The following is a 27,359-nucleotide window of genomic DNA, read 5'->3' as shown; positions in this document are numbered from 1 at the left end:
AATCTGTTTTACAAAGGGAAAACAGGTAAAGAAAGGCCAAATAGTTTTAGCCTTAAGGTGGTAAAGCTATGGTTGGAGCTCACATTTTGTGCGCATCTGCTTTTTGCTTCTAGACCAGCCGTGGGCAAACTACGGCCCGCGGGCCGGATCTGGCCCGTTTGAAATGAATAAAACTAAAAAAAAAAAGACCGTACCCTTTTATGTAATGATGTTTACTTTGAATTTATATGAGTTCACACAAACACTCCATCCACGCTTTTGTTCCGGCCCTCCGGTCCAGTTTAAGAACCCATTGTGGCCTTCGAGTCAAAAAGTTTGCCCACCCCTGTTCTAGACCCTCCGTCAGAACAGTAGTAAAGCTGTAGGTCTGGGAATAGGCCTCAATTAGGATCTAGTCCTGTACATGTTGAGCTATTCATACCCACATTCTGGACTCAGAAAGCCAGTGGGGATGGGTCAAAGCTGGTGGGGCCCAAACCTTCATCTCTACCCTTGACTCTGCTGTCAAGGGGCTCTTCTGCAGGAGGAGGGGGGTCAACAAAGCCAGCTGTTGGTGCAAGGGAGTTGGCTTCCAGTGAAGCTGAGCTGGGCACCTGAAGAGAAGACAGATGTTTAGCAGGTTTAGAGGTTAGCAGCACAGGTTCTGGAGTTGGACTGGGCTACCTTAGAGTCTCAACTGAACCAAGTTAACCCCACTGTGCTCCGATTTCCTTATCTGTTTACATTCTACTTACCTGTTGGATGTGTGAGGGTCACAAGCCACAGGAAGCATTTGGCACATAGTGGTCAACAAAGGCTGGCTGTTACCACACCAACCATACCCATGGTGTCCCTAGCTCTAGTTGAGCCCTCACCAGAGGTGGATACTGGTACTCGTGGGCACTGGCTGGATTGATCTCTGCCAGTGTTTGTACATCTGCATCTCTTGCATTCACCAGCCGCAGAAAGAGCTCAGCCTGACCTACCTGGGGAGAGGTGAAATGATACTGTATCCATACCTTTGAGTTGACCCACTCCCATTTTCCACACTCACCTGGGGAATTCCATTCAGCTGCCCAAGGCTAAGGCTGGGATCCCGAGGAAGGACCCGAAGTGGGAGACGCCAACGGCCACTAAGTACCCTCTGATCCCGGTCAAAGAGCACCAGTGAGGCCCAGGCCTTTGGTTGTGGTGCCCTAGCCCCTGCCAGCCCCTGCCAGGCTTGTAACTCACAGAGCAGGGATAGTGATGGTGAGGGTGGGAGTCTAAAACAATGAAATTAAAAAGAGGTGTCAGAAGCCAGAACTGGTTCTACTCCCTTCCTAGAACTTGGCCTTCAGAGCCAGTAGCCCCGTATACAAATGAGAAAACTTATGGCAAGGGACGCCAAAGTCATCATTCCCTCCTACTGACCTGGGTACAGGCTGCCTGCTGGCAAGGATGGCACAGTTGCCCATGGGCCCAGGAGCTGGAGGAGGGGGCAAACAAAGGGCTGGGGGCAAAGCTGTGGTCCCTCCTATATCCCGTCCATCTCGGGCCAAGACAGTCATTAGTTGCACCCAAGTCCAAGAAGCCTCAAGGCCCCGCAGGAAGTCATAGAAGATGACCAGGCCAGCCCTGGGAACACAGGTCTCAGTGAGCCTCCACACACACTCCTCTCACCACCCCTCCACCCCCCTAGCCGTTCCCCAACACTAGCTGGACCGTCACCAGCAGTGCTGACCAAGTCACAGAGGATGCCAAAGGAGGGAGCAGGCCTCACCCAGGGTCGTAGGGAGCAGGGCCCAGAACATCAGCTGGGGGCAGGACAAAGTGTGGATCCAGGCCCAGGTTCCTGCTCATGGCTCCAGGAAGCTGTGGCTGTGGGGAAGAGTTGAGTACTCTAGAAAGCTTCCTGGGTACTTACGCTTCCCCACTACCCAGAGCAGAGCTGCCCCCACCCAACCCCTGGGTCCTCACAGTCTTTTCTGTGCCACCCAAGAATAGGATGCCTGTGGAGTGTGGAAGTGGTGGCAGCGGGGGAGCCACCGGTGGTGGGAGGCATGGGGGATCTTCCTTTCTCAGGCGCAGGCTGGGATTGGCCACAAATTGTGGCTCTCGGGACCCTAGATGCAGAAGAAGAGTAGGGAGCTCCTGAGCAGGAAGCAACAAGTAACTGGACTGAGACACCCCTGCCTGAGAACCAACACCCTCCCCCCCTCCCCCTCTCTCCCCTCCCCCCACACACACCTGGAGATGCACATGGACACAGACAGATGGGGCACAAACACACTTTCATTCCCCATGCATAGCCTAACACCTTCCTCTAAGCCTGGGGTGGGGCTGGGATGCTCACTGACCCCAGGGTGCTCGGCCTGCACCCCTCTGCATCTGCAAAGCCAGAATTTCTGCCTCCAGACGCTGGTTTTCAGTCTCCACTGCTAGAAGTTTCCCAGATGTGGAACCTGCCCGCCTTCCTGTGATGAACAAGTCTGACCTGTCACTTTTGACCGCTGGTGACCATCTTAATCCAGTTCTGAGCAGCTCTCAGCCCTTAGGACTCCCCGGAGAGGGTGGACTTCTTGGCTAACATCCTAGTCACTGCCTCAAAGGCCACCCAGGTTTTCTATCTCAGAGCTCTTGCTTAGGTGGTTCCCATGCCAAATATTCCCTCCCTCACCGCCCTTTTCTCCTTCCAAGACTAAAACCACCGCTTCCGTGAGACCCTCCTGGCTGGCCCCTCCTGTTCACCCCTGTGGGTACGTGACCGTCGAAGCTCCAGAGCATATGTCTCCACTTGCAGCTGCCATATCTGGCCCAGAACGCCGGGGTCCCGACCCCCACCTCGAATGTAGGCCTCACGCAGGGCCCTAGTGAGAAGGGGACGAGAAGGCAACAACATCTTTACAAGACTGCTCAGTGCTTCGCCCAATGCCCGTCCCCGGGCCCAGACCTCACCCAATCTCAGCAGCCAGAGTCCCTGGGTTGGACGGTAGCACCGGCCAACAGAGTTCTGCCCCTTGCAAGGAGTTCTGCTCAGTCCTGGAGTTGGGGGCGACCCACGGAGAGACGTTGTTATTGATCCTCACCTACGGCCGACCGCCCCATCCCGAACTCACACGGGCTTTCTTCCCCCTGCTTCCGAACCTACGTTTTGTCCACGTTCCCCCCCCTTCCCCCCACGCCCCCTCCGGCTCCCCAGACCCGGGCCTGCTAGCTGACCCATGCGGCGCTCAGGGCTCCTGCGCGCCGATCTCACCGGGGCTCAGACTGTAGCTGCTGAACGCGCGTTCCTAGCACCTCCAGAGCTCCCCTGGTCCGCCCGGCCTCCGCCCGGAGTTCTACAAGCTCCCGCTCCAGGCCTAATAGGCGTGATATACCGCCCCGGTTGCGGGCCAAACCTTGGAGGCGCCGGTTCAGTTCTAAGGGACCGAGTGAGAATGGGTTTAAGCAACCTCAGACCAAGGGGCGAGTACTTCGTCCCCCTCCCTGCAATCCCTTTCGCCTCACCTTCGCCGCGCAGCTCCAGGGCCAGGCTCTGTGCCTCTGTCTCTGCCGCGCGTGTTGTGTGAGTCCGTTGGAGGGCCCGCAGCCGCTCGCTGGGGCTCCCAGCAGCCTCGGAGTTGGGGCCCTGGGTGGGAGCCTTTGGACGCCCCCAGGGCTCCACGGGCTGCCTGGGAATTGCTGTTATCCAGGGTTGCATTTCCTCCAAGTACAGCCGCAGACCCTGCACCTAGAGATAACAGTAACTCGCGACCCCCATGTAGGGGTAATCTGACCCTTGATCTTTTGGGTAGAATGCTCAGTTTTGAGCCAGTGGGTAGTGCCCAGTGTACCTCTTCTGTTAGCTTCCTTAAAGCTGATTTGCTGGCTTCCTGCTCTGGGAAGCCCTGGTGTTCTTGTGACGCCGCAACCTGGATACAGCATGTGGGATGAGGAATCCTGAGGGTCAGGGTGGCTTCAATACCCAGCCATGGCCATGGAGGAGGCCCTTACCATGGGACCTTGTGGTTCCGAGGCTTTTGAGGGCTGTGCTCCAAGTGTCACCTCCCGTGTCAAACGGCCAATACAGAAGCGCTGAGTGTGAGTGGCCAACAGGGCCCAGGAGCGGAAAACCATGTCACAGGATCCACAGGGCAGGAGCCCTGGCTCCCCAGAGTGGGAGGCCATGGGATGGAACCCCTTCCCTGATACCAAGCCAAGACCTGCAGAGGACAGGACAGAGAGCAGGGGAAAGGGAGAAGAGGATGAAACAGAAAGTCAGAGCAGAGAGGAAAGGCCAGGTTTATTGGGTCCACAGTATCAAGTTTGTTTGGGGAGGAGCCTTAGCTCCCTGGACAGCAAGGACAGGCCTGGGCAGGTCTGGAGTATGGGTGGGAAGGCTTGGTCATCTTTGGGAGGAGGCCCTGGCTTGAAAAAATGTCACAAAGTCTGCTCCACCTCATTGCATGAGATGAGACGGGCAAGTGTCTAATACTATACCTTGGTTTTTCTGCCGGTATTAATAAAACAAAGGGGAATGAACATCTGCCTCCTGGACTCACTGAGCCCTTTTATAAAAAATAAGTTTTTTCATTGATTTCAGAGAGAGGGAGATAAAAATATCAATGATGAGAATCATTGATTGGCTGCCTCCTGCCCACCCCCCAACTGGAGATCCTGTCCAGCCCACCACTGGGGATCAAGCCCATAACCGGGGCATGTGCACTTGACTGGAATAAAACCAGGGACCCTTTAGTCTGCAGGGGACACTATCCACTGAGCCAAAGTGGCTAGGGCTTGCTGAGACCTTTTAACACACTCCATCATTGGTTAATCTAATGGCTTCTGGCAGGGAAGTGTTATCTTATTCATTTTTGTTTGCTTAAGTGGATGTAACTAAAGTTAGTGTCATTCTCCATTCTTGAAACACCGGAGAGTAGGTAGTCTGCTTTTATGAGCATTCTGCCAGGAACCCATGTCTTTTTTTCTTCTGCCAAAAGCTTTGTTTCCATTTGGTTCAGGGCATTGGAGAGGGCACCATGGTGGTTAGAAGGCTGCCTAGTGGCTGCAGGGAAGCCTGACACCAGGGGACACAGAAGGGCCCTCAGAGGTCTCTGGTCTCCAAAGGCTCTTAGTTATGTTTGAGGGTGAACCTTTTAAACAGATACTTGTCCAGCCCAGCTGGCCTGTGTTAGTCAGGTGGTCAACTATCTCCTTGATGAATTTCACCTCATCTAGGAAGTGGTTTTCCAGGAAGTTAAGAAATAGTCTTGCCTGGCCAGCATGGCTCAATGAATTGAATGTCCTCCAATGCAACAAGAGGTCGCTGGTTCGATTCCCGGTCAGAGCACATGCCTGGGTTGCAGGATTAATCACCGTTGGGGGTGTGCAGGAGGCAGCTGATCAGTGTTTCTCTATCATCAATGTTTCTATCTTCTCTTCCTTTCCCTCTCAAAAAAACAATAAAGACACATAAAAAAAAGAAAGGAGTCTTTAATGGCTGAACCTAGGGTATGCAGATGCAAAAGAGCCAGGCTCAGGTTCTTCATGACAAGCATTTATGGCATCCTGAGCTTTACCCTACTCATCTTGGATAGACTTTTGTATGTCCTGGAAGAAGGTGCAGCTGCTTCGCTTATTCTGCCTTTTTTGTTAATCCTTACTTGAGTATATTTTTCTATTGATTTAAAATTTTTTAAAAATTAATTTCAGAGAGGAAGGGAGAGAGAATCATTGATCGGCCGACTCCTGCACACCCCACACTGGGGATTGAGCCTGCAACACGGGCATGTGCCCTAACAGGGAATTGAATCGTGACCTCCTGGTTCATAGGTCTGCATTCAACCACTGAGCCACGCTGGTTTGGCTCTACTGATTTAAAAAAACACACACAAATTTTATTGATTTTTATACAGAGAGGAAGGGAGAGGGATAGAGAGTTAGAAACATCGATGAGAGAGAAACATCAATCAGCTGCCTCCTGTACACCCCCTACTGGGGATGTGCCCATAACCAAGGTACATGCCCTTGACCGGAATCGAACCTGGGACCCTTCAGTCCGCAGGCCTACGCTCTATCCACTGAGCCAAACCGGTCAGGGCTCTACTAATTTTTTTAAAGAGTGGAAGGGAGGAGGAGAGACAGAGAGAGAAACATCAATGAGATATATTGAGATAATTTTAAAAATCTAGCTTTTTTCATAGCAACATAAATTTATATTAAATGGCCCTTGGCAGAAAAAAGTTTCCCCACTGCTACTGCACAGCATGTCCAAAATATGAGATTTAATCAAGCACAAGAGAATATTCAAGAGATGTAGTATGCATGAGATATATGAGGCTGCTGCCCACATAACACAGCACAGTGCTTCACAGCACATTTGTAAGAAAGAGCACACTCTAAAATAATAAAAAGTATAGTAAATACATAAACCATTAAGTCTTTATTATCAAGCATTATGTACGATACTAGAGGCCCCGTGCATGAAATTCATACACTCAGGGGCCGGGGGTTCCTCAGCCCTCTTGCAGTCCAGGAGCCCTTGGGGGATGTCCGACTGCCAGCTTAGGCCTACTGTGCTTGCCAGTGGTGAGCCTGGCTTCTGGCTCCTGCATTGAGCATCTGCCCCCTGGTGGTCAGTGTGTGTCACAGTGACTGGTCACTTTGCTGTTCGGTCAATTTGCATATTAGCCTTTTATTATATAGGAAAAACGTATGTACTGTACTTTTATACAACTGGCAGGATGGGTTTGTTTACACCAGCATCACCACAAACTTGTAAGTAATGCATTGTGCTTATGATGGCTATGACAGGGGTTTTTTTTAGCTCTATTATCATTTTACTAGTGGCCCGGTGCACAGACTTGTGCACAATGAAAGGAAATTATAATAAATATTTTAATATCACTATTCACTCTTTCTCTATAATAGGAGTGTCAACCAAATTCATGATTGACAATGACAGATCAAAACACGTGTGCAATTGGCACCAGTGAGAGCTTTATATGTATCGTGAATGCGTGGGTCAACTTAGCCTTTTATAGATATAAAGTTGCTTAATTAGAACTACTTTCTGATGTTGCTAAACTTTTTCCAGCCCACTGAAGCACCCCAACTTCTCTTTCAGGTAATTGTCAGCAACACAGCAGTAAATATCAACACGAAGCAGATTATTATTGTAGATCATGCAGGGAGAACAAAGGGTAAAATTATTTGAGTGCAGCAGTGTTTGACTATATTCTGTGCAGTGAGAAAACCTGAAGTCATTTTTAAGTTCCACCATTTTTTTTTAAATTTTTTAAATTGATTTTAGAGAGGAAGGGAGAGGGATAGATAGAAACATCAATGATGAGAATCATTGATCAGCTGCCTCCTGCACACCCCCTACTGGGAATCGAGCCCGCAACCCAGGCATGTGCCCTTGGCCGGAATTGAACCTGGGACCCTTCAGTCCATAGGTCAACGCTCTATCCACTGAGCCAAACCGGCCAGGGCTAAGTTCCATCATTTTAAAATATATATATATTTTATTGATTTTTTACAGAGAGGAGGGGAGAGGGATAGAGAGTTAGAAACATTGATCAGCTGTCTCCTGCACACCTCCCACTGGGGATGTGCCTGCAACCGAGGTACATGCCCTTGACCATAATCCATCGTGGGACCCTTCAGTCTGCAGGCCGACGCTCTATCCACTGAGCCAAACTGGTTAGGGCAAGTTCCACCATTTCTTACTTCTTTCCAGTTGGGTCAAGTTTCTAAGCTTTCTACATCTCTGTTTTCTGACTAATAAAAGTCTCCTATCTACCTACACCAGGACTTCTGTGAGGATCAAATGAGATGAGGTACGGGAAAATGCTTCACGAACACTTGGTTAAACTGTAAAATGTTTGTACCTGGCTGCTATAAAGCAAGTTGGGTTCCTGGGCTGAAGAAACTCCAAGGAGGCTAGTTGCTAGGGAGAGGAAGCCAGGCGTTATGTGACATCATTACCAGGTGCCTACAGTGACTGTTTCCGGGCTGGGCTGGGATGTGGGCTGTATTTTGTGACATGGGGTCTTGGCAGCGATTTGGTGGGGTGTCACTCTGGGGTGGTGGGGCCTGTATCCACCACCACTTGGGGGAAGCTGAGTGTTTGTTTATCAGCACCAGGTCCGTGTTATTATTTTTAAATGGCCAGTGTGTATCATGGTAGCTCCTGCACTGAGCGTCTGCCCCCTGGTGGTCATTGCACATCATAGCTACCGGTCAGACAAACACTTAACCTTTTATATATATAGATATAGACTAGAGGCCTGATGCACAAAATTCGTGCAAGGGGCTCAGCCCTTGCAGCTGCAGTGCCTGCCTTGGCCCTCACAGCCCCGGCTTTGTCTGGAAGGTCATCCAGAAGGTTGTTCGGCTGTCTGGTCTAATTAGCATGTTAAGCTTGTATTATTATAGATGGGACCACTGTTGTATATTTGGTCTGTTAACTGGAACATCATTATGTGGTGCATGAATATATTTCATTGATTCTTAAGATGCACATTTTTAAACACTGAGATCAGATTCACGACTAACGGGGGTGTCACAATTTGGCAAGCATTATCTTAGTGCATAAAAAATGTCTTAAGCCCTGACCAGTTTGGCTCAGTGGATAGAGTGTCGGCCTGCGGACTGAAGGATCCCGGGTTCGATTCCGGTCAGGGGCATGTGCCTTGGTTGCGGGCACATCTCCAGTGGGGGGTGTGCAGGAGGCAGCTGATCGATGTTTCTCTCTCATCGATGTTTCTGACTCTATCCCTCTCCCTTCCTCTCTGTAAAAAAATCAATAAAATATATATTTTTAAAAAAATGTCTTAAAAAGTATATATATTCCATGAAATACAATATAGTTCTTACTGTTCTATCTCAGCCACTATTTCCACAGCTTGCACATGGACTGTTTATACAGTAGCAGAAGAGACAAGTACAGAAAGGCAGATAGGGTCTCTGCCTTCCCAACCTTAGAATCTAGCAAATGTCATTCTGATCTGTCTCTAACCTAAACCCCACCTGCAGCCCACACTTCGTTAGTCATCCTTCTAACATGAAATCAGGCCTGTTACTCTTGTGCTGTTGCCCATTAGAGTATCATCTTGGACCTCTATATCCACTAGGGACCATGTACTACTGTAGGGACTGCCAAAGAGTGCCAGTAAATAACTGTTGTTTAACTTCTGCTTGTCCATCAGATCTTGGCCTAAACTTTCATTGAAATATTTTTTTTACTTAGCCCAGCCAGCATGGCTCAGTGGTTGAGCATTGACCTATGAACCAGGAGTTCATGGTTTGATTCCTGTGCCTGGATTGTGGGCTTGATCCCCAGTGTGGAGCATGCAGGAGGCAGCAGATCAATGATTCACTCTCATCATTTATGTTTCTATACTTCTCTCCCTCTCCCTTCCTCTCTGAAAAATAAAAAAATATATACATTTTTTGTTAATCCTCAACCGAGGATATTTTTCCATTGACTTTTAGGGAGAGTGGGAGAGAGAGGGAAAGACAGAGAAACATCTATGTGAGAGAAATACATTGATTGGTTGCCTCCTGCAGGAGCCCTGGCCAGGGGAGGAGCCTGCAACCAAGGTACGAACCCTTGACCAAAATCGAACCTTTTACCCTTTGGTCCACAGGCCGATGCTCTATCCACTTAGCCAAACCAGCTGGGCCAATAAAAATACATTAAAAAGAAGATATTGCCGAAACCGGTTTGGCTCAGTGGATAGATCGTCAGCCTGGGGACTGAAAGGTCCCAGGTTCGATTCCGGTCAAGGGCATGTACCTTGGTTGCGGGCACATCCCCAGTAGGAGATGTGCAGGAGGCGGCTTATCGATGTTTCTCTCTCATCAATGTTTCTAACTCTCTATCTCTCTCCCTTCCTCTCTGTAAAAAAATCAATAAAATATATTTAAAAAAAAAAAAAGAAGATATATTACTTTTGTTAATGCTCATCTGAGGATATTTTTTCCATTGCTTTTTACAGTGGGAGGGCGGGTATCGGGCAAGACACACACACACACACACACACACACACACACACACCCCAATGTGAGAGACGCACTGATTGGTTGCCTTCCACATGGGTCCCAACCATGGCAGGGATTGAATCTGTAACCCAGGTGTGTGCCCTTGACCAGGAATTGAGTCAGTGAGTGGGCCAACACTATAACCACCGACACCACCAGCCAGGGATATTCTTTTTATTGACTGATTTTAGAAAGAGAAGGGAGGTAGAGAGAAACACTGATTTGTTATTCTAGTTATTTATGCATTCATTGGTTGATTTAAAAAATATTTGTATTGATTTTTAGAGAGAAAGAGCGAAACATCAGTTGACGGCCTCCTGCACACTCCCTACCGGGGAATCGAGTCTGCAAACTGGGCATGTGCCCTGATTGGGAATCTAACCAGAAACCTTTCAGTGCACAGAACGATGCCCAACAAACTGAGCCACAACTGATCAGGCTCACTGGTTGATTCTTGTGTGTGTCCTGACTGGGAATAAAATCTGTAACCTTGGCATATGGGGATGATGCTCTAACCCAGTGGTCGGCAAACTCATTAGTCAACAGAGCCAAATATCAACAGTACTTCTTCAAAATAGACTCGCCCAGGCCGAAAACCGACTTCTGCGCATGGGCCACGAAGTTTCAATCGCACAGTTCGCGCGCCCGCACGTAGTATTTTGTGGAAGAGCCACACTCAAGGGGCCAAAGAGCCGCATGTGGCTCGTGAGCCGCAGTTTGCCGACTGCGGCTCTAACCAACTGAGCTACCTGGCCAGGGTTAAATTTTCATTTTTAACATAACTGTGTCTTCTCTTCCCTACTGGTCCGGGCACTCCTTGTATCACCCAGAGCCTTGCACAATACCTGGGACACACAAGAACCTGGGGAGTATTTGTTGAATGAAAAAATCTGTCTCTTCCACTGGTCACCCAGCCAGCATTGGCTCAAACCCTTTCCCACATGTTCTTATTTGGCAGGAAAGTTGAGGCACAGACCTTCCTTAATATACATACATTGGTAAATACATGGGCAGTGAATTACAGTTTCTGGAAATAAACTTGGGTTTCTGATTTCATTACTGGTAATTTTATTGCACAGGTTTTTCAAAAAAGTAGCTGCTAAAAGGAGAAACAGGTTGTGTGAATTTAGATGTTCCTCAGACTGCCAGAAGTAGTTCCCCTAAAAAAGAAACCACTCAATCTAATTTTAAAGAAAATATACTTCTTACACAAGACAATCCAAACTGATGCAAAATATTTATTCCAAGTTAGTTATTTTATGCAGTAGTTTCCCCCTCAAGACTTGTGATAACCACATCTTTTAAATCTGTAAATAATGTTATCAAAATAATCTTAATCTTTGAAATCTCACAAAAATTTATATTTTACAATCCACCCTGAATATCAAGGCTGCAAGAATAACACATTTCCTATATCCAAATATTTTACAGCTGTACCCAAAAAGAAAAAAAAGAAACAAACAAACAAAAAAACCCCCCACATTGCTTGGTTAAGGGCTAACGTTACCCGAGCAGCCAAAAATAAAATAAAATATCCAAATTATTAGCATTAATTTAATACAATTATAACTTCAATAGTCACTTTGTCATTGACAATGATTGCTTGAGCACAGGGGTGAGTGCCCCAAGGGCTGGTGGAAGCTATTGCTGCAGACCAGTGTCTCCTCCTCTCTGCACTGTCAGCTCCCACTTGTGCATCGCCCCATATATACTGTGTGTGTATTTTAAAAATATTTCTCACCACACAAATTTTCTCTACTAAGCAAATAACAGGAAAGAAAAACAACAAAAGCTAAACAAGCCAATCGCTCTCTCTTTGGGATATGATTATTTCCCTTGTGCATGAAATATTCAACAACAACATAAGAAAAGGAAAAGATTTTTTTGTATTCTCCGTAAGCACACAAGCTGAGTTTATGGGTCAGATTTAACTGTGAACATTTATGTGCCTACTTCCAGGCATCGTCATCTGATGTTTCACTGCTACTGGTTTCTGTATCTGAATCCTCAAACTCTGCTTTGCACGTGCTTCTCCAAGGGGAGAACAGGCTAGAAGTGCGGCTTTGCAAGAAGCCATTCTTCCCAAAGCCATTTCTTCTCAGCTGTGTAAGCATGGGAAACAAAGAAAAAAACAAAACAAAACATCAATATTGACACAGAGCCCTTGGGACCTGGAAAGGCCAGGCCTCCATTCAATTCTAGGCAGAATGTAGAGGGAGGCCTTCTAAGAGATGCAAGAGTTCTTATAGGAGTGCTTAGCACACTTTAATACACAAACGAATAATCTAAGGATCTGTTTAAAATGCAGATAAAGGATGACTGGGGTAGGGTTTGAGCTTCCATATTTCTGTAAGTTCCCAGGTGATGACAATGAGAGGGAAACAGAGTTCTGAGTAGCAAAGTCTTTTAGCCTATATTTTTGCTTATAGGACACAATTGGTACTTATGATTTATATATATACCACCAGGATAGAAGCTCCATGAGGTTTGTAGAGACTCCACTGATCTTGTCCATCACTGTAAACTCTAAGGTCTGGCAGTATTTTACTCAGAGCAAGAATTCAAGCATTTACTGAATAGATTCAAATTTGGCTTCTTGGCTCTGGCCAGAGTACCAGAGGAAACCCACAGGGCTAACATCACAAGAGGGTGAGCCTGCTTCCCTAGGGACCAAGGGCTTATTTCACAACTTTGGAATATAGTCTTGTGGTTCTGATAAGGGGTGAAAGCTTCCAGGATGAAAGCACATATTACCTCCTGGAACCTGCTAACCCTGACCTGGTTTTTGTATGCAACACTGCAGATCGCTATTGCCTAGGCAGATTTAAATGTTCTTTTGTATTTTGACTAGAGGCCCGGTGCACGGATTTGTGCACCAGTGGGGGGGGTCCTTGGCCTGGCCTGCAGGGATCGGGCTGAAACCGGCTCTCTGATATCCCCTGAGGGGTCCCGGATTGCAAGGGTGGTTCTCGGGTGACGCACCTCAGAATCTGGCTCCCCTCCTCTCTGGTTCCGGGTGTGTCACCCAAGAACCAAAGCTACAAAGTCACTGCAGCTTGGCAGCTCTTGTGTTGAGCGTCTGCCACTTGGTGGTTATTGCGCATCATAGCTACCGGTGAAGGATCGAACGGTCGCTTAGGTTTTATTTATATATATATAATGGCAACTTATATTTTCTTTTTCAAGGTCCTTCTCTCACACTAAGCTGGGCTCCTTAAGGGCTACGACTGTCCTGACATCTCATTTTCCCTACTCGTTAATTGGTCTCCAGGAAAGGTGTATGACATACCTGCTCTGTCTTCATATGGAACTCTTTAAGCTCATCCTCTGTGAGGGGAAGGTAATTCTCATCATTTTCAGGATACTCCTGCCATCCCATTGCTTTCAATAACCTGGAGGAAGGAGGTCAGGCAAAGAAAACATACCTTGAAGCATAAGTGGGAAGCCCACAACTTTCCACAGAAAACTTTTCTCCCCAGGGGCAATGGTACCCACTTCGATGTTGGATAAGAAACTTAGGTTCTTTTATCCCCAGTGAAATAAGCTTTAATTATTGTTATTTAGGTGCTTATAACTATATGGGGGATTTCCACAGTTGCTCTTTCCAGATTATAAGAGTTACAGAGAAGAGATACTAAAAGCAGAAAATAAGACAGCAAAATGAAAGGAGCCAAATTGCAAGGGCCCTCACTGTCCCATAGACAAAACAGAGGAATAAATCTCACTTTTGTCTCGTGAGCAAATTAGCACATTTCCATATGTAATGAAGTTCTTGTTCAATTTCATGACATTAATGTTCTCCTTAACATTATGACCCCAAAAGTTCCTCTGGACGGGAGCCTCCTGCAGAAAGGTACTATATCACTTGGTAGGCCCCATGTGCCATTCAGCTGCCCAGACAGTTGGCTGCTCTGCGTTTAAGGGTCTCACTTAAAGAACAAGCTCCAGAATTGGGGCCCCATGCCTCCCAAGGCCCCTTCAAGGAGTCTTATAGTAACTGCTCAGTTGGGCCAAGAGGGTCCAAGGAGAGAGCACAACAGTCCCAGGAAACAGGTCTCCCTCTCCTCTTTTCAACTGGAGCCATAAACTGAGTCTGAAACTACAGAAAAGCCTTAGGAGTTTCAAAAAGCTGGTTGATTCTGTTAAGGAACACCCATTGAGAAACAGGTCAATCTGGGGCATACAGAGAACAAGTTAGGGTGCTCATGGGACTTCCATTTGTATGCTGGACTCAACCCGAGATGTCTTAAGTATGGTCCAGCTCCTTGCAAGCCACACACAGCATTCTCTGTGATCGGATCCTCACTTACCTGTGCTCTGCTTCCAGTGAGTGTGAGAGGACCTCCCCTTCCTCCTCTACAGGGAGAGGGAGACCATTCTGATGACAGCCTTCCTCTCCATTTTCCTTTGGTTCAGGTGTGCTGTTGTCCTCCAACTGCAATAAGGAAAAGAACTCACTTTGTGTAACAATCCTTTCAGGCAAGAAAAGCGATATGCAACAAGAAGGAGTCAGAACCCAGGGAAGTGCTTGACAGAAGACTTCAACCCATAGGTTTTCCCCATTTAAAAATGAGGAATAGCCCTGGCCACTGTGGCTCAGTTGGTTGGGAGCTGTCTCATGCACCAAAGGGTTACCAGTTCAATTCCAGGTCAGGGCACATGCCTGGGTTGTGGGGAACGTGCAGGAGACAGCCGATTGATGTTTTGCTGTTCACTGTCACCTCTCTCTCCCTCTTTAAAATTAACTTAAAGATCTTTAAAAAGAAATAAAAAAATGAGGACTTGCACCGGGCTGGTGTGGCTCAGTGGTTGAGCACTGACCTATGAACCAGGAGGTCACAGTTTGATTCCTGGTCAGGCACATGCCTGGGTTTCAGGCTCAGGAAAATGCAGGAGGCAGCTGATCAATGATTCTCTCTCATCATAGATGTTTCTGTCTCTCCCTCTCTGAAATCAATAAAATATATATATATATTTTTTAAAAAATGAGGACTTGCCCTACCTGGTTTGGCTCAGTGGATAGAGCAGTCAGCCTGTGGACTGAAGTGTCCTGAGTTCGATTCCAGTTAAGGGTACATGCCCGGGTTGCGGGCTCGATCCCAGGCAGGGGCTGTGCAGGAGGCAGCTGATCAATGATTCTCTCTCATCATTGATGTTTCTCTCTCTCTCCCTCTCCCTTCCTCTCTGAAATCAATAGAAATATATTTTAAAAAAATGAGGACTTGCTAAGATTTCCAAAGGATACCATCTGGCCACCATCTACAGGTTATGTCAACAATGGAGAAGCTACTAGATACTATTGTTCTTATTTTGCAATGCAATATAGCCCTAACTGACAAAAGCTTCTATTATTTACCAACTTCTTACAGACCTGACCAATTCAGGACTAAAGCAGTACTGCTCAGTTGAAGAATACTGAGTCCCAAGGCAACTATCATTAAAATAAGCCCTAATTTGAAATCTGTTGAACAAAGAATTAAACTCATTCTACCAGAGGCTGTTAGTCCTACAGACACTTTTCTATACATTTAAAAACTTGCTACATCTTTCTCCTAAGAAGAAAAAAAGCACACATACAGCATAAGAAAACACCTATGCTGCCTAGAAAAAATCTTATGCTCTTACATCCTCCAGCTTGTCACAGTCTCTGTTCTCTGAGAAGTCTCCATTCCGGTCATCCTTCAGAGTCTTCAGAAACTCGCTTTTCCTGTCGGTGGTTCGGCGGGTCAACTTGGTCAGACGAGAGGAGCTGATCTCAATGGGAGGAGTGGTGCTGGAGGGACTCTGCACAAATAGATTGCAAACAGCAACTACTGGGATTCTCCGGGTCACTTCTACATGGATTGATTTCCATAATCTGGTAGCCTAGCTATCATTCTGTCTTTGACACCCAAAACAAACAAACAGACAAGCTAACTAACAAACTAACTATCCTTTTCATTTAAACATACTTTAGCTTTGCTGGTTTTTTAAAGTTAAAACTGGATGGCTTGCCCAGCCAGTGTGGCTCAGTGGTTGAGTGTGGACCCATGAACCAAGAGGTTATGGTTTGATTCCTGGTCGGGGCACATGCCCGGGTTGCTGGCTCGATCTCTAGTAGGGGGCATACAGGAGGCAGCCCATCACTAATTCTCATCATTGATGTTTTTCTCTCCCTTCCTCTAAAATCAATAAAAAAATTTAAAAAATTAAATAAGACTAGATGGCTTACATAGCACCTCTTTGATTTTTCTACAGACACCAGCATAATGTCAGTTTTAACACAGGCTGAACCTGGTCTATTCCAAAGCAACTACCCCACTCAGCTACTGCCCATCTTTGCAATGCTAACAGGAATCACCAGTAAACAAACAACTCTGAGCTAAGCAGAGATACAAAGGAAATCGAGTTAGAGCTGTATATGTCACACTGAGTACGTCAGTAAAGTAAATGGGAAATGGCAACTTTAGCAAAGGCCTCTGCTTTATCTTCACTCACCTCTTTGGGAGAGCTTAAAACTGCACCACCAGCCAGTACTACTGGTTTGGTAACAGAGATTGGACTGGTAAAAGCAGACTCCCGGCTAGAGGAAAGGGATCCTGATTTGTGTTCCATTCTGTTAGCTTTCCATGCACTGGGCTACATGGGAAGAAAGAACAAATCAGAACAAGCATGCAGACAGCTCAGCCTGTAAGATCACAAGGCAAAGAGTGAAATGTTACATGGGAACATTATTTTCCAGAGCAAACCCGTTTCAACATGTTTGGGAAGAATGCAACCTCTTAGGCACTTGAAATAAAAAGGCAGATGGGAACCAAAAGATCCATGGATATTAATAAGTATTTTTCAAAACAACAACAACAAAAACAACAACAACAAAAAACTCTAGTTCAACAAGCCTGGAACATGCTGGAGTGAATAAAGTTCAACAGGTTTCTTTACTGTGCTATTTCTCAAAACATCTAACTGTACATGTGAATTTGAGAAACAGATATAATATACAACATTTTCCAAAATTATGTGACACCAAAATGTATTCTTTTATGGTGTGTTAACCTAAATGTAATCCTGATACCCTAAAAAAAGGCACACCAGAATAATACTGTTTTCCAGAAACTTCAATGGCTAGTTCCAGTCCAGGGTGGGCAATGTAAATGGCTGGACATTCCTGCTTAGTCCGAAGGCCCTCCTTTTGCCCAGCCTCGTGCGGTCTGGGCATATTCTGTTACTCTGGCCCTGGCCCCAACTATGATGACAGCACAGCTGGAATACAGAGTCAATTATACTATCTGAAGAGAATAGGGAAGACAAAGCATGTTGATGGAGTGAGACTGAAACAAGTGAAAACAACCTTTCTCCAGAAAGAAACAATGAAAACCGAGAGACATTCACAACAAAGAAAGGGTCTGAGTAAAAAGAATTCTTTCTTGGTATTAAAGAGGATACTATAGACTTTAGGAAGGGAATTAACTGATTATCTACCATGCATCAGATGCTCATCATGCTGTTTTATTTAATTCTTAAATCAATCAGGCATAATTATGATGGTCACTTTTTACAGAGAATGACACTGAGGTTAAGAAAGTTATACAATTCGTTCAAGGTTACTCAAGTAGTATGTGGTAACTGTTTTCACAATGACTCCAAAGAACACGCAAGCAGATAAAAGACAGAGAAAAGATTGTTTTGCTTGCTGAAAAATCTAAAGACGGCTGCTTATGAAAGGCTAAATATACACAGAGCATAGAAACATGGAAGGTTTCTGTCATAGTAGTACGGAAGGTTTAACAGGCAGCGTTATATGCAAAAGGATACCTATATCTCTGCTCAACTTGATCTTCATCTTCCATTACTCAAACACTGTGCTGCTCACCGGAGAAAACAATTATGCCCACATCTTTTTATTAGAGGAATTATATATGGAAATACTCTAAAGTTAACCACATACCGACCACTGTTTTCTTTTAAACAATGTGCTGTCTTTTCCTCCAAACTACAAATCAAGCCCAATTCTCCACCTCAAATGATTTTGTGCTTTCTACTGGACTGAAAAATAGAAATCACTGAATCCAAACTTTCCCTAATTACTTCCTTTGCACCTCAAGTTCCTTTGATAGCTTCATCCTTTCTACTATTCTGCATCTGTTTGTTCTTTTGTCAATTATTTCTCCCTTGTATCTTCAATCTTGTTCTAATAGTTTGTTGAACATCTAGAGAAAAATGAATAGATAAATCCCCATCTGCCTACTAGTCATTTCACCTCTTCCTTCCTCTAACATCTTATATTCAAGGTACCCAGAACCACTCTTTCCAACTTTTCCTGAAACTGATCTTTCTCACTTATCTAACTCTGGTGAAATGGTTCCATAGTTATTCCAGTTTCTCAGGGAAGAATACTTAAGTGTTCTCTGTTTTCTTCCTGTCTAATCTGCTTCCCATTATGTGCCATCCCCACCTCCTTTCTTTGCCTACTTTTACATTCCCTGTTCAAGCTTCATTGCCTTTTACAAGGACAACAGCAGCAGCCTTTACATCAGTTTTCCTATTTTCAATCTATCTTCAATTTAGTCCTACACAACAGGGCTTGTGATGTTAGCCCTGTGGGTTTCCTCTGGTACTCTGGCCAAAGCCAAGAAGCCAAATTTGAATCTATTCAGTAAATGCTTGAATTCTTGCTCTGAGTAAAATACTGCCAGACCTTAGAGTTTACAGTGATGGACAAGATCAGTGGAATCTCTACAAACCTCATGGAGCTTCTATCCTGGTGGTATATATATAAATCATAAGTACCAATTGTGTCCTATAAGCAAAAATATAGGCTAAAAGACTTTGCTACTCAGAACTCTGTTTCCCTCTCATTGTCATCACCTGGGAACTTGTAGAAATATGGAAGCTCAAACCCTACCCCAGTCATCCTTTATCTGCATTTTAAACAGATCCTTAGATTATTTGTGTATTAAAGTGTGCTAAGCACTCCTACAAGAAATGATACCAGTCTTTTAAGGGTTTTTTTGGGGAATAATGAGAAAATTTTGTGAAGTACTTAAAATTAGTATATAGTAAGTACTAATAAATGCTAGCTATTACTGTCAACATGGCAGCACCTTATGTGCCTTTCCTTAAGAGTTTATGAAGAGTTTCCATAAGTGTTACTTTATTTTAAACTAGAGGCCCAGTTCATGAATTCGTGCACCAGTGGGGTCCCTGGTATCATTACCTCCGCTTTATAGATGATGAAATGGAAACTTATAACTTAAGAAACTTGTCCAGCCGAAACCGGTTTGGCTCAGTGGATAGAGCGTCGGCCTGCGGACTGAAGGGTCCCAGGTTCGATTCCGGTCAGGGGCATGTACCTGGGTTGCGGGCACATCCCCGGTGGGAGATGTGCAGGAGGCAGCTGATTGACGTTTCTCTCTCATCGATGTTTCTGATTCTCTGTCTCTCTCCCTTCCTCTCTGTGAAAAATCAATGAAATATATTAAAAAATAAAATAAAATCTATATTTAAAAAAAAAAAAAAAAAGAAACTTGTCCAAGGTCATATCACAAAGAAGGCATGAAGTGAAATCTACTCCAAAGCCCTTCTATTAATTTCTATGCTATTATATCTTAATCGTAGTTCCTCTCTTGACTTGAATTCACACTGTTTTCATTCCACATCAGAGGAACAAGTATCTTAAACCCTTTAAAAAAATAATTCCACTTGTAAGTTTTATTCTTGTTATTTCTTGTTGGACCATAATCCTTTAATGACCTCTTTCAAGTACATTTCCAGGTGTCTTCACAGGCTTCTTCCTAAAGATTTTCTTCATCCTTTCACTTAACTTTACCTACACTTATATTCTATTTCTTTTTACTGTCAAGTCTCAAATGTGCCACTATCTCCACTTCAACCTACATAATTCCAGAATCTCCTAAATTGTTCTTTCAGACCTATGCTACTTTCCTAAAACCTCAACTCAAAGATTACCAAAAACTTTCAAACTGCTAAGGTTAAAAATATTTTTTCAGTTATTTTCCTCAATCTCTCATCAACAATTGACAAGTGCTGACAACCCTCATTGCTATCTTAAATTCACCTACCCAGATATCTTTGATTGGGTTGGCAAGCTATGACCCATGGGCTAAACAAAAACCATGTATCATATGTGACCCGCAAAGCCTAAACTATTTATTATATGATCCTCTACAGAAAAGTTTACCAGCCCCTACTATATAGATGGTTTGGGACCACTGAAGGGATTTAGGAAAAGGACATGACATATTCAAGGATGATCATTCTGGCAGTTCTGTGGAAGATTAATAGAAAAATGAGGAAATAGATGTATATACAATAGTAAAGATGAGATGACAGGGGCATAGGACATTAGAAAAGTAGTAACTGACAGGGACTTTATAATTTTTTGGTATAGGGGAATGAATCAAGAGGAAGAGGAAAGAAGCAGTCGAGATACTCAGCTAAATGATCAGATGTATGTTAGTGCTATTAATGGAAAGAGCAAATCAGAAAAAGCAGGTTTGCCTGGCCAGTGTGGCTCAGTGGTTGAGTGTTGATCTATGAACCAGAAGGTCACAGTTTGATTCCCGGTCAGGGCACATGCCTGAGTAGTGGGCTTGAACCCCAGTGTGGGGCATGCAGGAGGCAGCTGATCAATGATTCTCTCTCATCATTGATGTTTCTATCTCTCTCTCCCTCTCCCTTCCTCTCTGCAATTAATAAAGATCTATTAAAAAAAAATCATTGACTTAAAAAAAACAACAAAAAAAGGTTTATGAGATGAAGCTAAAGAATGAGAGGCTGCCGAAACCGGTTTGGCTTAGTGGATAGAGCGTCGGACTGTGGACTGAAAGGTCCCAGGTTCGATTCCGGTCAAGGGCATGTACCTGGGTTGTGAGCACATCCCCAGTGGGAGATGTGCAGGAGGCAGCTGATCGATGTTTCTCTCTCATCGATGTTTCTAACTCTCTATCTCTTTCCCTTCCTCTCTGTAAAAAATCAATAAAATATATTTAAAAAAAAAAAAAAGAATGAGAGGCCTACTAAAAATCCAGTCATCAGCAGTAGAGTTTGGAGACAGAATACAAAAACATACATATATAACATGTTCTGAATATTTGGTGAATGATTCAACAGAAAAATATAAATTTACTATTTTCCCCCCTACCCCCCCGATTTATCCCCAAACTTCTGCTCTGTAAAGTTCTTACATGGATTCCAAATCATACCTTGGAAGGAGGTGGTGCAGGCTTAGGAACCAGGTTCTTATAGACACTTGGAACCATGTTGGATGATTTGTTCCCATTTGCATAGTGAGATCCTGGTGAGGTGAATGCAGCAGAGAAGGTAGCAGCAGGATCTTCTTTGGAAACTTTTTTGATAACTAGCATTTTGGAGGTTTGTTTGGCACCAGGTGGGTTTTCTGTGAAATAAAATAGTGGAGAAACAAAAGAATGTAAAGATATTAGTTAACAGGAAGCACAGTTTATATGAAGACCTCACAATCAACAAAGAGTTGACAATTGAGACTGAGGGACAAACATTCCTGATGTGTACTTAACAGATACCCTCAAAAGCGATACTACTTAGGAATTGTAGAAAAAAAGACAGTATATTAAGCACCTGATTCTAAAGTGATAAATCAACCAGAAAGCCCAAAGATGTTAGTAGTCTTTCAGGGGCATAACATTTCTAGTATATGGTGTATCACTCAGGCACAGAGCAAACAAGAATATATCCAAGGGTGGCAGCTCCTGTCAGCATGGGAATGGAGATCAGGAAACTGGGGAAGCTGCCATATACCATCGACAAAGGGGAAATGTTACAGCAACCATCCCTAATCCTAAAACTCAAGGTCCAAACCCAGTATTTAGATAAAGCCTTCCCAATATGATGCCTGACTACTGAACATGTCTAACGTAGGGACTAGGAGAGTACAGTTTGTAAATGCCAAATACCCTAATGCCACATCATGTTTGGTTTGAAATACACTGATTTGTCTGTTAATTTTTTATAAGGCTAGTTATTCCCATATATATGTATGTATTTATATATTTTCTCCTTTCCCTATATAATAAGCATCCTTTGTAATTGCCAAGACAAAACAAAAAACTCAGCAACTGGAACTTGAATAAAATGGTCTATAGGATGTGGTATTATATAGCCTTTCAAATAACACTTTAGAAGACTATTTAGTAATGTGGAAGAATGCTTAGAATACATTGTTATATATGCCTACCAAATATTTAGGAGACACCGATAACACATATAACTCAATTTAATTGTAAATTAGCAATGTTAATTAAAAATTACTTCTTATAAGCTTTATATATTATTCTCCCTTTGCTTAAAATCTGCTTTCAAAAATAGAAAAAAAATGCTTTACGTTCAGGGCTCTTTAAGCTCTCAACAATCTGTATTCTAACTCATTACATTTCAATGCTATTTGGGGGGGGCAGAGTAGGAGTTAATAGGTGTTAGTTACCATGTGCAAACAGATGAGATGAGAAACAAGATAAAGAAACAAAATGAGAGATAAAGAATTTTTGCTCCTCTCCCTGATATGAAAAATTTAAAGTTGTGCCTTTAAAATGGCAAAATCTACCTACCCCACACTCCAGAAGGGGTCCCAATAGGTCTGCATGGCTGATTCTGTTTGCCAGCTTCTGGATTCAAAGAAGGCTAGGAAAAAAGGGATATTAATGGTTGATACAGAAAGCTAATCATTTTGGCACCTTTTGCAAAGTAGTACCACCATGGAACCTATCAAATAATATCAGCAGCATTTACTTAATGCTGTATTCAGAAATAACTAATAGATAAATGTTGAAATACAAAATAGATAGGTCTTATATTAATCTTAGGCTCTTTTGGGTTTCATTTCCTTTAAAAAGAGGAGTAAAAAACAAAACAAAACAGACTAAATGTTCAAGTTTTCTTTCCACAGAAAGCTGAATGAATAAGAATGTGAATCACTTTTCTCAGATTTAAGGACAATCTATCAGTGAGATGTGTAGTAATTCTAGCATTTCCAAGATTGCTTTAGGACAGAAGCAAACCATGTGCCAGGGACTGCAATAGTAATACAAAGGTAATTAAGCCAATTAAAAAGAGTCCTTGTCCCCACAAGGGTTAGTTTCACTATAAAGATAAACTTGAAGATAAATAGGTACAATAAAAGGTTATAGGGACTATGAAAATATCCATATTAAAGAAGGAGTACTAAGAATAGCCAATTTCAGGTGAAAGAGAAGTGCTCTTAGAAAGGTTTTCATTGGGAGATGACTAAGAGTCCTTAGAGATGATTTCCAAAGCTGGAATATGAGTGATTCTAAAGAACAGAATGCTCAGTGAACACTAAGATAGGAAAGCATGAAAAAGAATAGAATATTCAGCAACCTGCAAATAGTTCAACATGATTAGTGCTAGGGAAAGAGGGGACCCTTTTGTGAGGAAAGAGATGTTTGGCAAAGTAGGCAAGAGCCAGATTGTGGAGTATTTCTCAGAGACTGACTTTTATTTCTATAGGTAATGGTCCATCTTTCATAAACAGAGTTAACCATGATCCAAGCATTAGTTTACATGGTCTGTTAGCAGCTTGAAGGATGTATTTGAGGGGTTTAAACATCAACTAGGAGACCATTAGAAGACTGATTTCATAGTCCAGGAGAGTAATGAAGGCAACAGAAGTAAAGGAAGATGAGGAAAAGGATGGAGAAGTGTTAAAGAGCAATAGATGGGACTTGAGAATGACACTGGTGTCCAAGCCTAAACTTTAAGATCTGGTAATAGAATAAGAAATGTCTTTTCGGCACAATTGACCATGGATAATTAAACAAATAGAAAGATGCCCAGACTCCACTACAGAGCTCCTGAATAAAAATCTCTAGGAGTAGGGCCCTAGCAGGTATGTATTTTCTATCTGTCAAGGTGAGAATCATTACTATAGAATAAGCAGATACAAACACCAACTCACTATATAAGTGGATAAATCAGTGACAGAATATGATTTTTTTTAGAATATGATGTTTTAATAGGCCTAGTTTATAGATGTAGGTGTGAAAAACACCAACTCCATCTCTGTGTCTCAATTTCATTCGATTTTTTAAGTTTCATGCTTTGACCAACCTAATTGTTCTTTTTTGAATCTTTTTTTTATTGTTTAAAGTACTACAAATAGTTGTACATATGTCTTTTTCCCTCATTGACCCCCCCCCACCTCCCCCACTCCCTGGCACATGCCCTCACCCCTCCAGTGTCTGTGTCCATTAGTTATGTTTATATGCATGCATACAAGCCCTTTGGTTGATCTCTTACCACCCCCCTCCCCTGCCTTCCCACTTAAATTTGACAGTATGTTCGATGCTTCTTTGTCTCTGTATCTATTTTTGTTCATCAGTTTATGATGTTGTTTATATTCCACAAATGAGTGAGAGCATGTGATATTTAAGCTCACTGTTCTTAGCAAGCATATCAAAGCCTTCCAATTATCTGCGTTCCTTAAAATGAAGCTATATTTTTGTTAGTTAATAGCCTAAATGGCATGACAACTGAGATAAATATTGAACTACTGATAGTAGCAATGATAAACAATACTCTATCACAAGACCACCAGGAGGTACAGCCCCAGGCGTTATTGCATTTTTGTCCCTTTGTCTTATCAATTATTAGTACCCAAGTTACACTATCAAAAAAGTATACCAGCCCTAACTGGTTTGGCTCAGTGGATAGAGCGTAGGCCTGTGGACTAAGGGTCCCAGGTTCCATTGCGGTCAAGGACATGTACCTTGGTTGCGGGCACATCCCCAGTAGGGGGTATGCAGGAGGCAGCTGATCGATGTTTCTCTCTCATCGATGTTACTAACTCTCTATCCCTCTCCCTTCCTCTCTGTAAAAAATCAACAAAATATATTTAAAAAAAATTTTTTTTTAAAAGTATACCATAGAGGAGAATAATCTGCAGAGTTCCTAGGTCTTCAACCCAATCTTCCATTATGTAAATGACTCTGTAATAAATTCTATGGACTTGCCTGCTTTGTCTGCCAGTCTTAAGACATCTTTCTCGTTAAGGTGGCCATTATACCTTTGCCCAGTCAGATACCTGCATTTTTAGTCACATTCTTTCTAGAGTTTTCAGAAATACTGCCCCTATTTATGTGATAGCTTTGCTCTCTTTCCACTGATTTTTAAAAATGTAAAATAACTGCATAAAACAAATAGGCAAAATTCTTGTAAACATTTTATAAGCCTCATTCAAAAACAAAAAGAAAATCCTTCTTTCCTGATTTACAGCGATCACCTCTTTGCTTTTGTGTATCCCTCAAAACTATAGTTTTGTCTACAAAAAACATCAAACTCTCTTCATCTACAGATTACTTTAAAAAATCTTATACCTCTGTATTTTCTATGAATTGGTAATTGGTTCTAGAGGTTACAGAATCTCCTCCCTGCCTCTTTATTTTGGCAAGGCAACTTCTTACTGATGTTGTGTAACTCTCTTCATCTACAGATTACTTTAAAAAATCTTATACCTCTGTATTTTCTATAAATTGGTAATTGGTTCTAGAGGTTACAGAATCTCCTCCCTGCCTCTTTATTTTGGCAAGGCAACTTCTTACTGATGTTGTGTTTTTCTTTTAGGAGACACATACATCCAGTTGTGCTTCTTTGTGAGATGGTGGCACGAATTGATGCCTACAGCCTAAAACTATTAACTCACTACAAGCTGCAAAACAATGACCTTCTAATTTTATCACTCCTTCTTTATTAGCTATTATACTTCCATTAAAAGGAACTTACTCTATTTGGTGACTCACTGGTATGATTCATATGGAAAAGATAAAATGCATGCTAGTTTCTAAGATGAAATATTACTGTGAACTCACAGATTTAATTTCAGTTGTGACTAAACCCTTGCAGTTACTAACTTAATTGATACATGAACTATCCCATGTTTGGCCAGTTGGGAACCTCTAATTTGGTTTCTGAATCCTTTTGCTACAACTTTAGTAGTCTTTTCTTCTTTGCTACTTAGTATGACAAAAAATCCCAAGCTTATCTTACAATACATGCTCTTTCCAGTAATGGTATTTCAAGACCACAATCTGGACATTAGGAATGCTCATTGCTGTGGGATTGATCATTGTTTTTAGATCTTTTTAGTGGAGAGAGCAGATCTTTTCAGTGGGGCAGGTGTGTGTGTATATGACACATTTTCAAAGATAAAATACTTCTTATTGATATTTCTTTTCTTTTTTTAAAATATATTTTATTGATCCTTTACAGAGAGGAAGGGAGAAGGATAGAGAGTTAGAAACATCGATGAGAGAGAAACATCAATCAGCCGCCTCCTGCACACCCCCCACCAAGGATGTGCCCGCAACCAAAATACATGCCCTTGACCAGAGTCGAACCCGGGACCCTTCAGTCCGCAGGCCGATGCTCTATCCACTGAGCCAAACCAGTCAGGGCGATATTTCTAATTCAAATTGAGTACCTTGGGGTTTTACTGAACATTTCTTATATCTGTATTTCCTTTCTTCTACACCAAGAATCCTGACTTTCAAGGATACAGGTATAGAATATCATATTCAATAGCTTTATTCCATATTACAATAGTCTGAGAAAAACAATATCAATATTATACCACCAGTATGATTAAAATGTTAATTTTTTGTACATGTTTTCCCCATTCTCTCATTAAAATAGTTATGCTGTAAATAGACTGACAGAGCCATAGCTATTACATGCCAATACTTTAACTCTCACTTAGTCTTAGTTCTACAATTAAGCATATACTTAATATTTACCACCATTCCTTTTGTTGCTTGCTTGCTGTCTTTCTGGTCAGTTTGGTTGTCTGAAGCTTGTTGTCTAGTACTTTCCTCAGGAAAAGCCTTAGGAACAGTATTCTGAATTTCTATACATTGATACTTAACCTTTATAACTGAAGGGAAGTTTGACATAGCATAAAACCCTTGGCTCACGTTTTCTTTTACTGAATACTGCAACTGTTACTACACTGATTTGTTATAAAGGTTTGTTGTCAAAGTGTCTGATTTTCTTTCTTTTATGAGTCACTTGGTCTTTATGCCTGGATGACCAAAGGACTTTTTTTTTATTGTTTGAATCTAGTATTTTATCACTATTTAGATGTTGGCTGTTCTGGCTATCCTTTCAATTTGTAGCTACAAATCTTATTGTAATATAAATTATTCCTGAATTACACTTTTTATTATTTAAACCATTCCTTTGTTTGAGTTCTTTTTTGTGGAGTGGAGGGTAAGGATCCTATTATACATATACTAGAGGCCCAGTGCACAAAATTCATGCACTCGGGGGGGGGGGGGGGAGGGTCCCTCAGCCTAGCCAGTGCCCTCTTGCAGGCTGGGAGGCCC

General features: G+C 43.1%; 2 protein-coding genes across 4 annotated transcripts in view; both read right to left on the bottom strand.

The window, feature by feature from the left end:
* Positions 1-240: 240 nt before the first annotated feature.
* Positions 241-4,472, bottom strand: CCDC17 (coiled-coil domain containing 17). Its single transcript, XM_014463816.2, has 13 exons — positions 3,955-4,472; positions 3,795-3,872; positions 3,469-3,691; positions 3,218-3,380; positions 2,917-3,000; positions 2,710-2,828; positions 2,319-2,435; positions 1,939-2,084; positions 1,742-1,839; positions 1,393-1,596; positions 1,034-1,244; positions 855-965; positions 241-593 (listed from the first exon to the last, which is right to left on the bottom strand). The coding sequence occupies exons 1-13, from the start codon at positions 4,126-4,128 to the stop codon at positions 435-437; spliced, it is 1,887 nt and encodes a 628-aa protein (XP_014319302.1). The 5' UTR covers positions 4,129-4,472; the 3' UTR covers positions 241-434.
* A 6,732-nt stretch (positions 4,473-11,204) lies between these two features.
* GPBP1L1 (GC-rich promoter binding protein 1 like 1) overlaps positions 11,205-27,359 on the bottom strand; it is a 44,288-nt gene continuing 28,133 nt past the window's right edge. The window contains exons 6-12 of one of the 3 annotated variants that reach the window (XM_006098162.3): positions 22,572-22,644; positions 21,192-21,385; positions 16,465-16,605; positions 15,613-15,771; positions 14,298-14,422; positions 13,277-13,379; positions 11,205-12,089 (exon numbers count right to left, since the gene is read on the bottom strand). In XM_006098162.3, the coding sequence (XP_006098224.1) occupies positions 11,937-12,089; positions 13,277-13,379; positions 14,298-14,422; positions 15,613-15,771; positions 16,465-16,605; positions 21,192-21,385; positions 22,572-22,644 (948 nt within the window). In that variant the 3' untranslated portion in view covers positions 11,205-11,936. The remainder of the gene's footprint in view (positions 12,090-13,276; positions 13,380-14,297; positions 14,423-15,612; positions 15,772-16,464; positions 16,606-21,191; positions 21,386-22,571; positions 22,645-27,359) is intronic. The other 2 variants (XM_006098163.3, XM_014463812.2) reach the window with 2 other exon arrangements.

The sequence above is a fragment of the Myotis lucifugus genome, unplaced genomic scaffold (assembly GCF_000147115.1).
Source record: "Myotis lucifugus unplaced genomic scaffold, Myoluc2.0 scaffold_222, whole genome shotgun sequence".
In the NCBI taxonomy this organism is placed as follows: Eukaryota; Metazoa; Chordata; class Mammalia; order Chiroptera; family Vespertilionidae; genus Myotis; species Myotis lucifugus.
This window is presented reverse-complemented; position numbering and strand designations above follow the sequence as displayed.

What these genes read in the sequence shown, in the direction of transcription:
- CCDC17 (XM_014463816.2), bottom strand. Translation starts at nt 4,128, where the DNA reads ATGGCCTCCCACTCTGGGGAGCCAGGGCTCCTGCCCTGTGGATCCTGT. An exon ending in ACGGTCACGTACCCACAGGG is followed by an intron (nt 2,436 to 2,709) that starts GTGAACAGGAGG and finishes TGTTCATCACAG; the next exon opens with GAAGGCGGGCAGGTTCCACA. An exon ending in TGCAGGCCGAGCACCCTGGG is followed by an intron (nt 2,085 to 2,318) that starts GTCAGTGAGCAT and finishes TTCTGCATCTAG; the next exon opens with GGTCCCGAGAGCCACAATTT.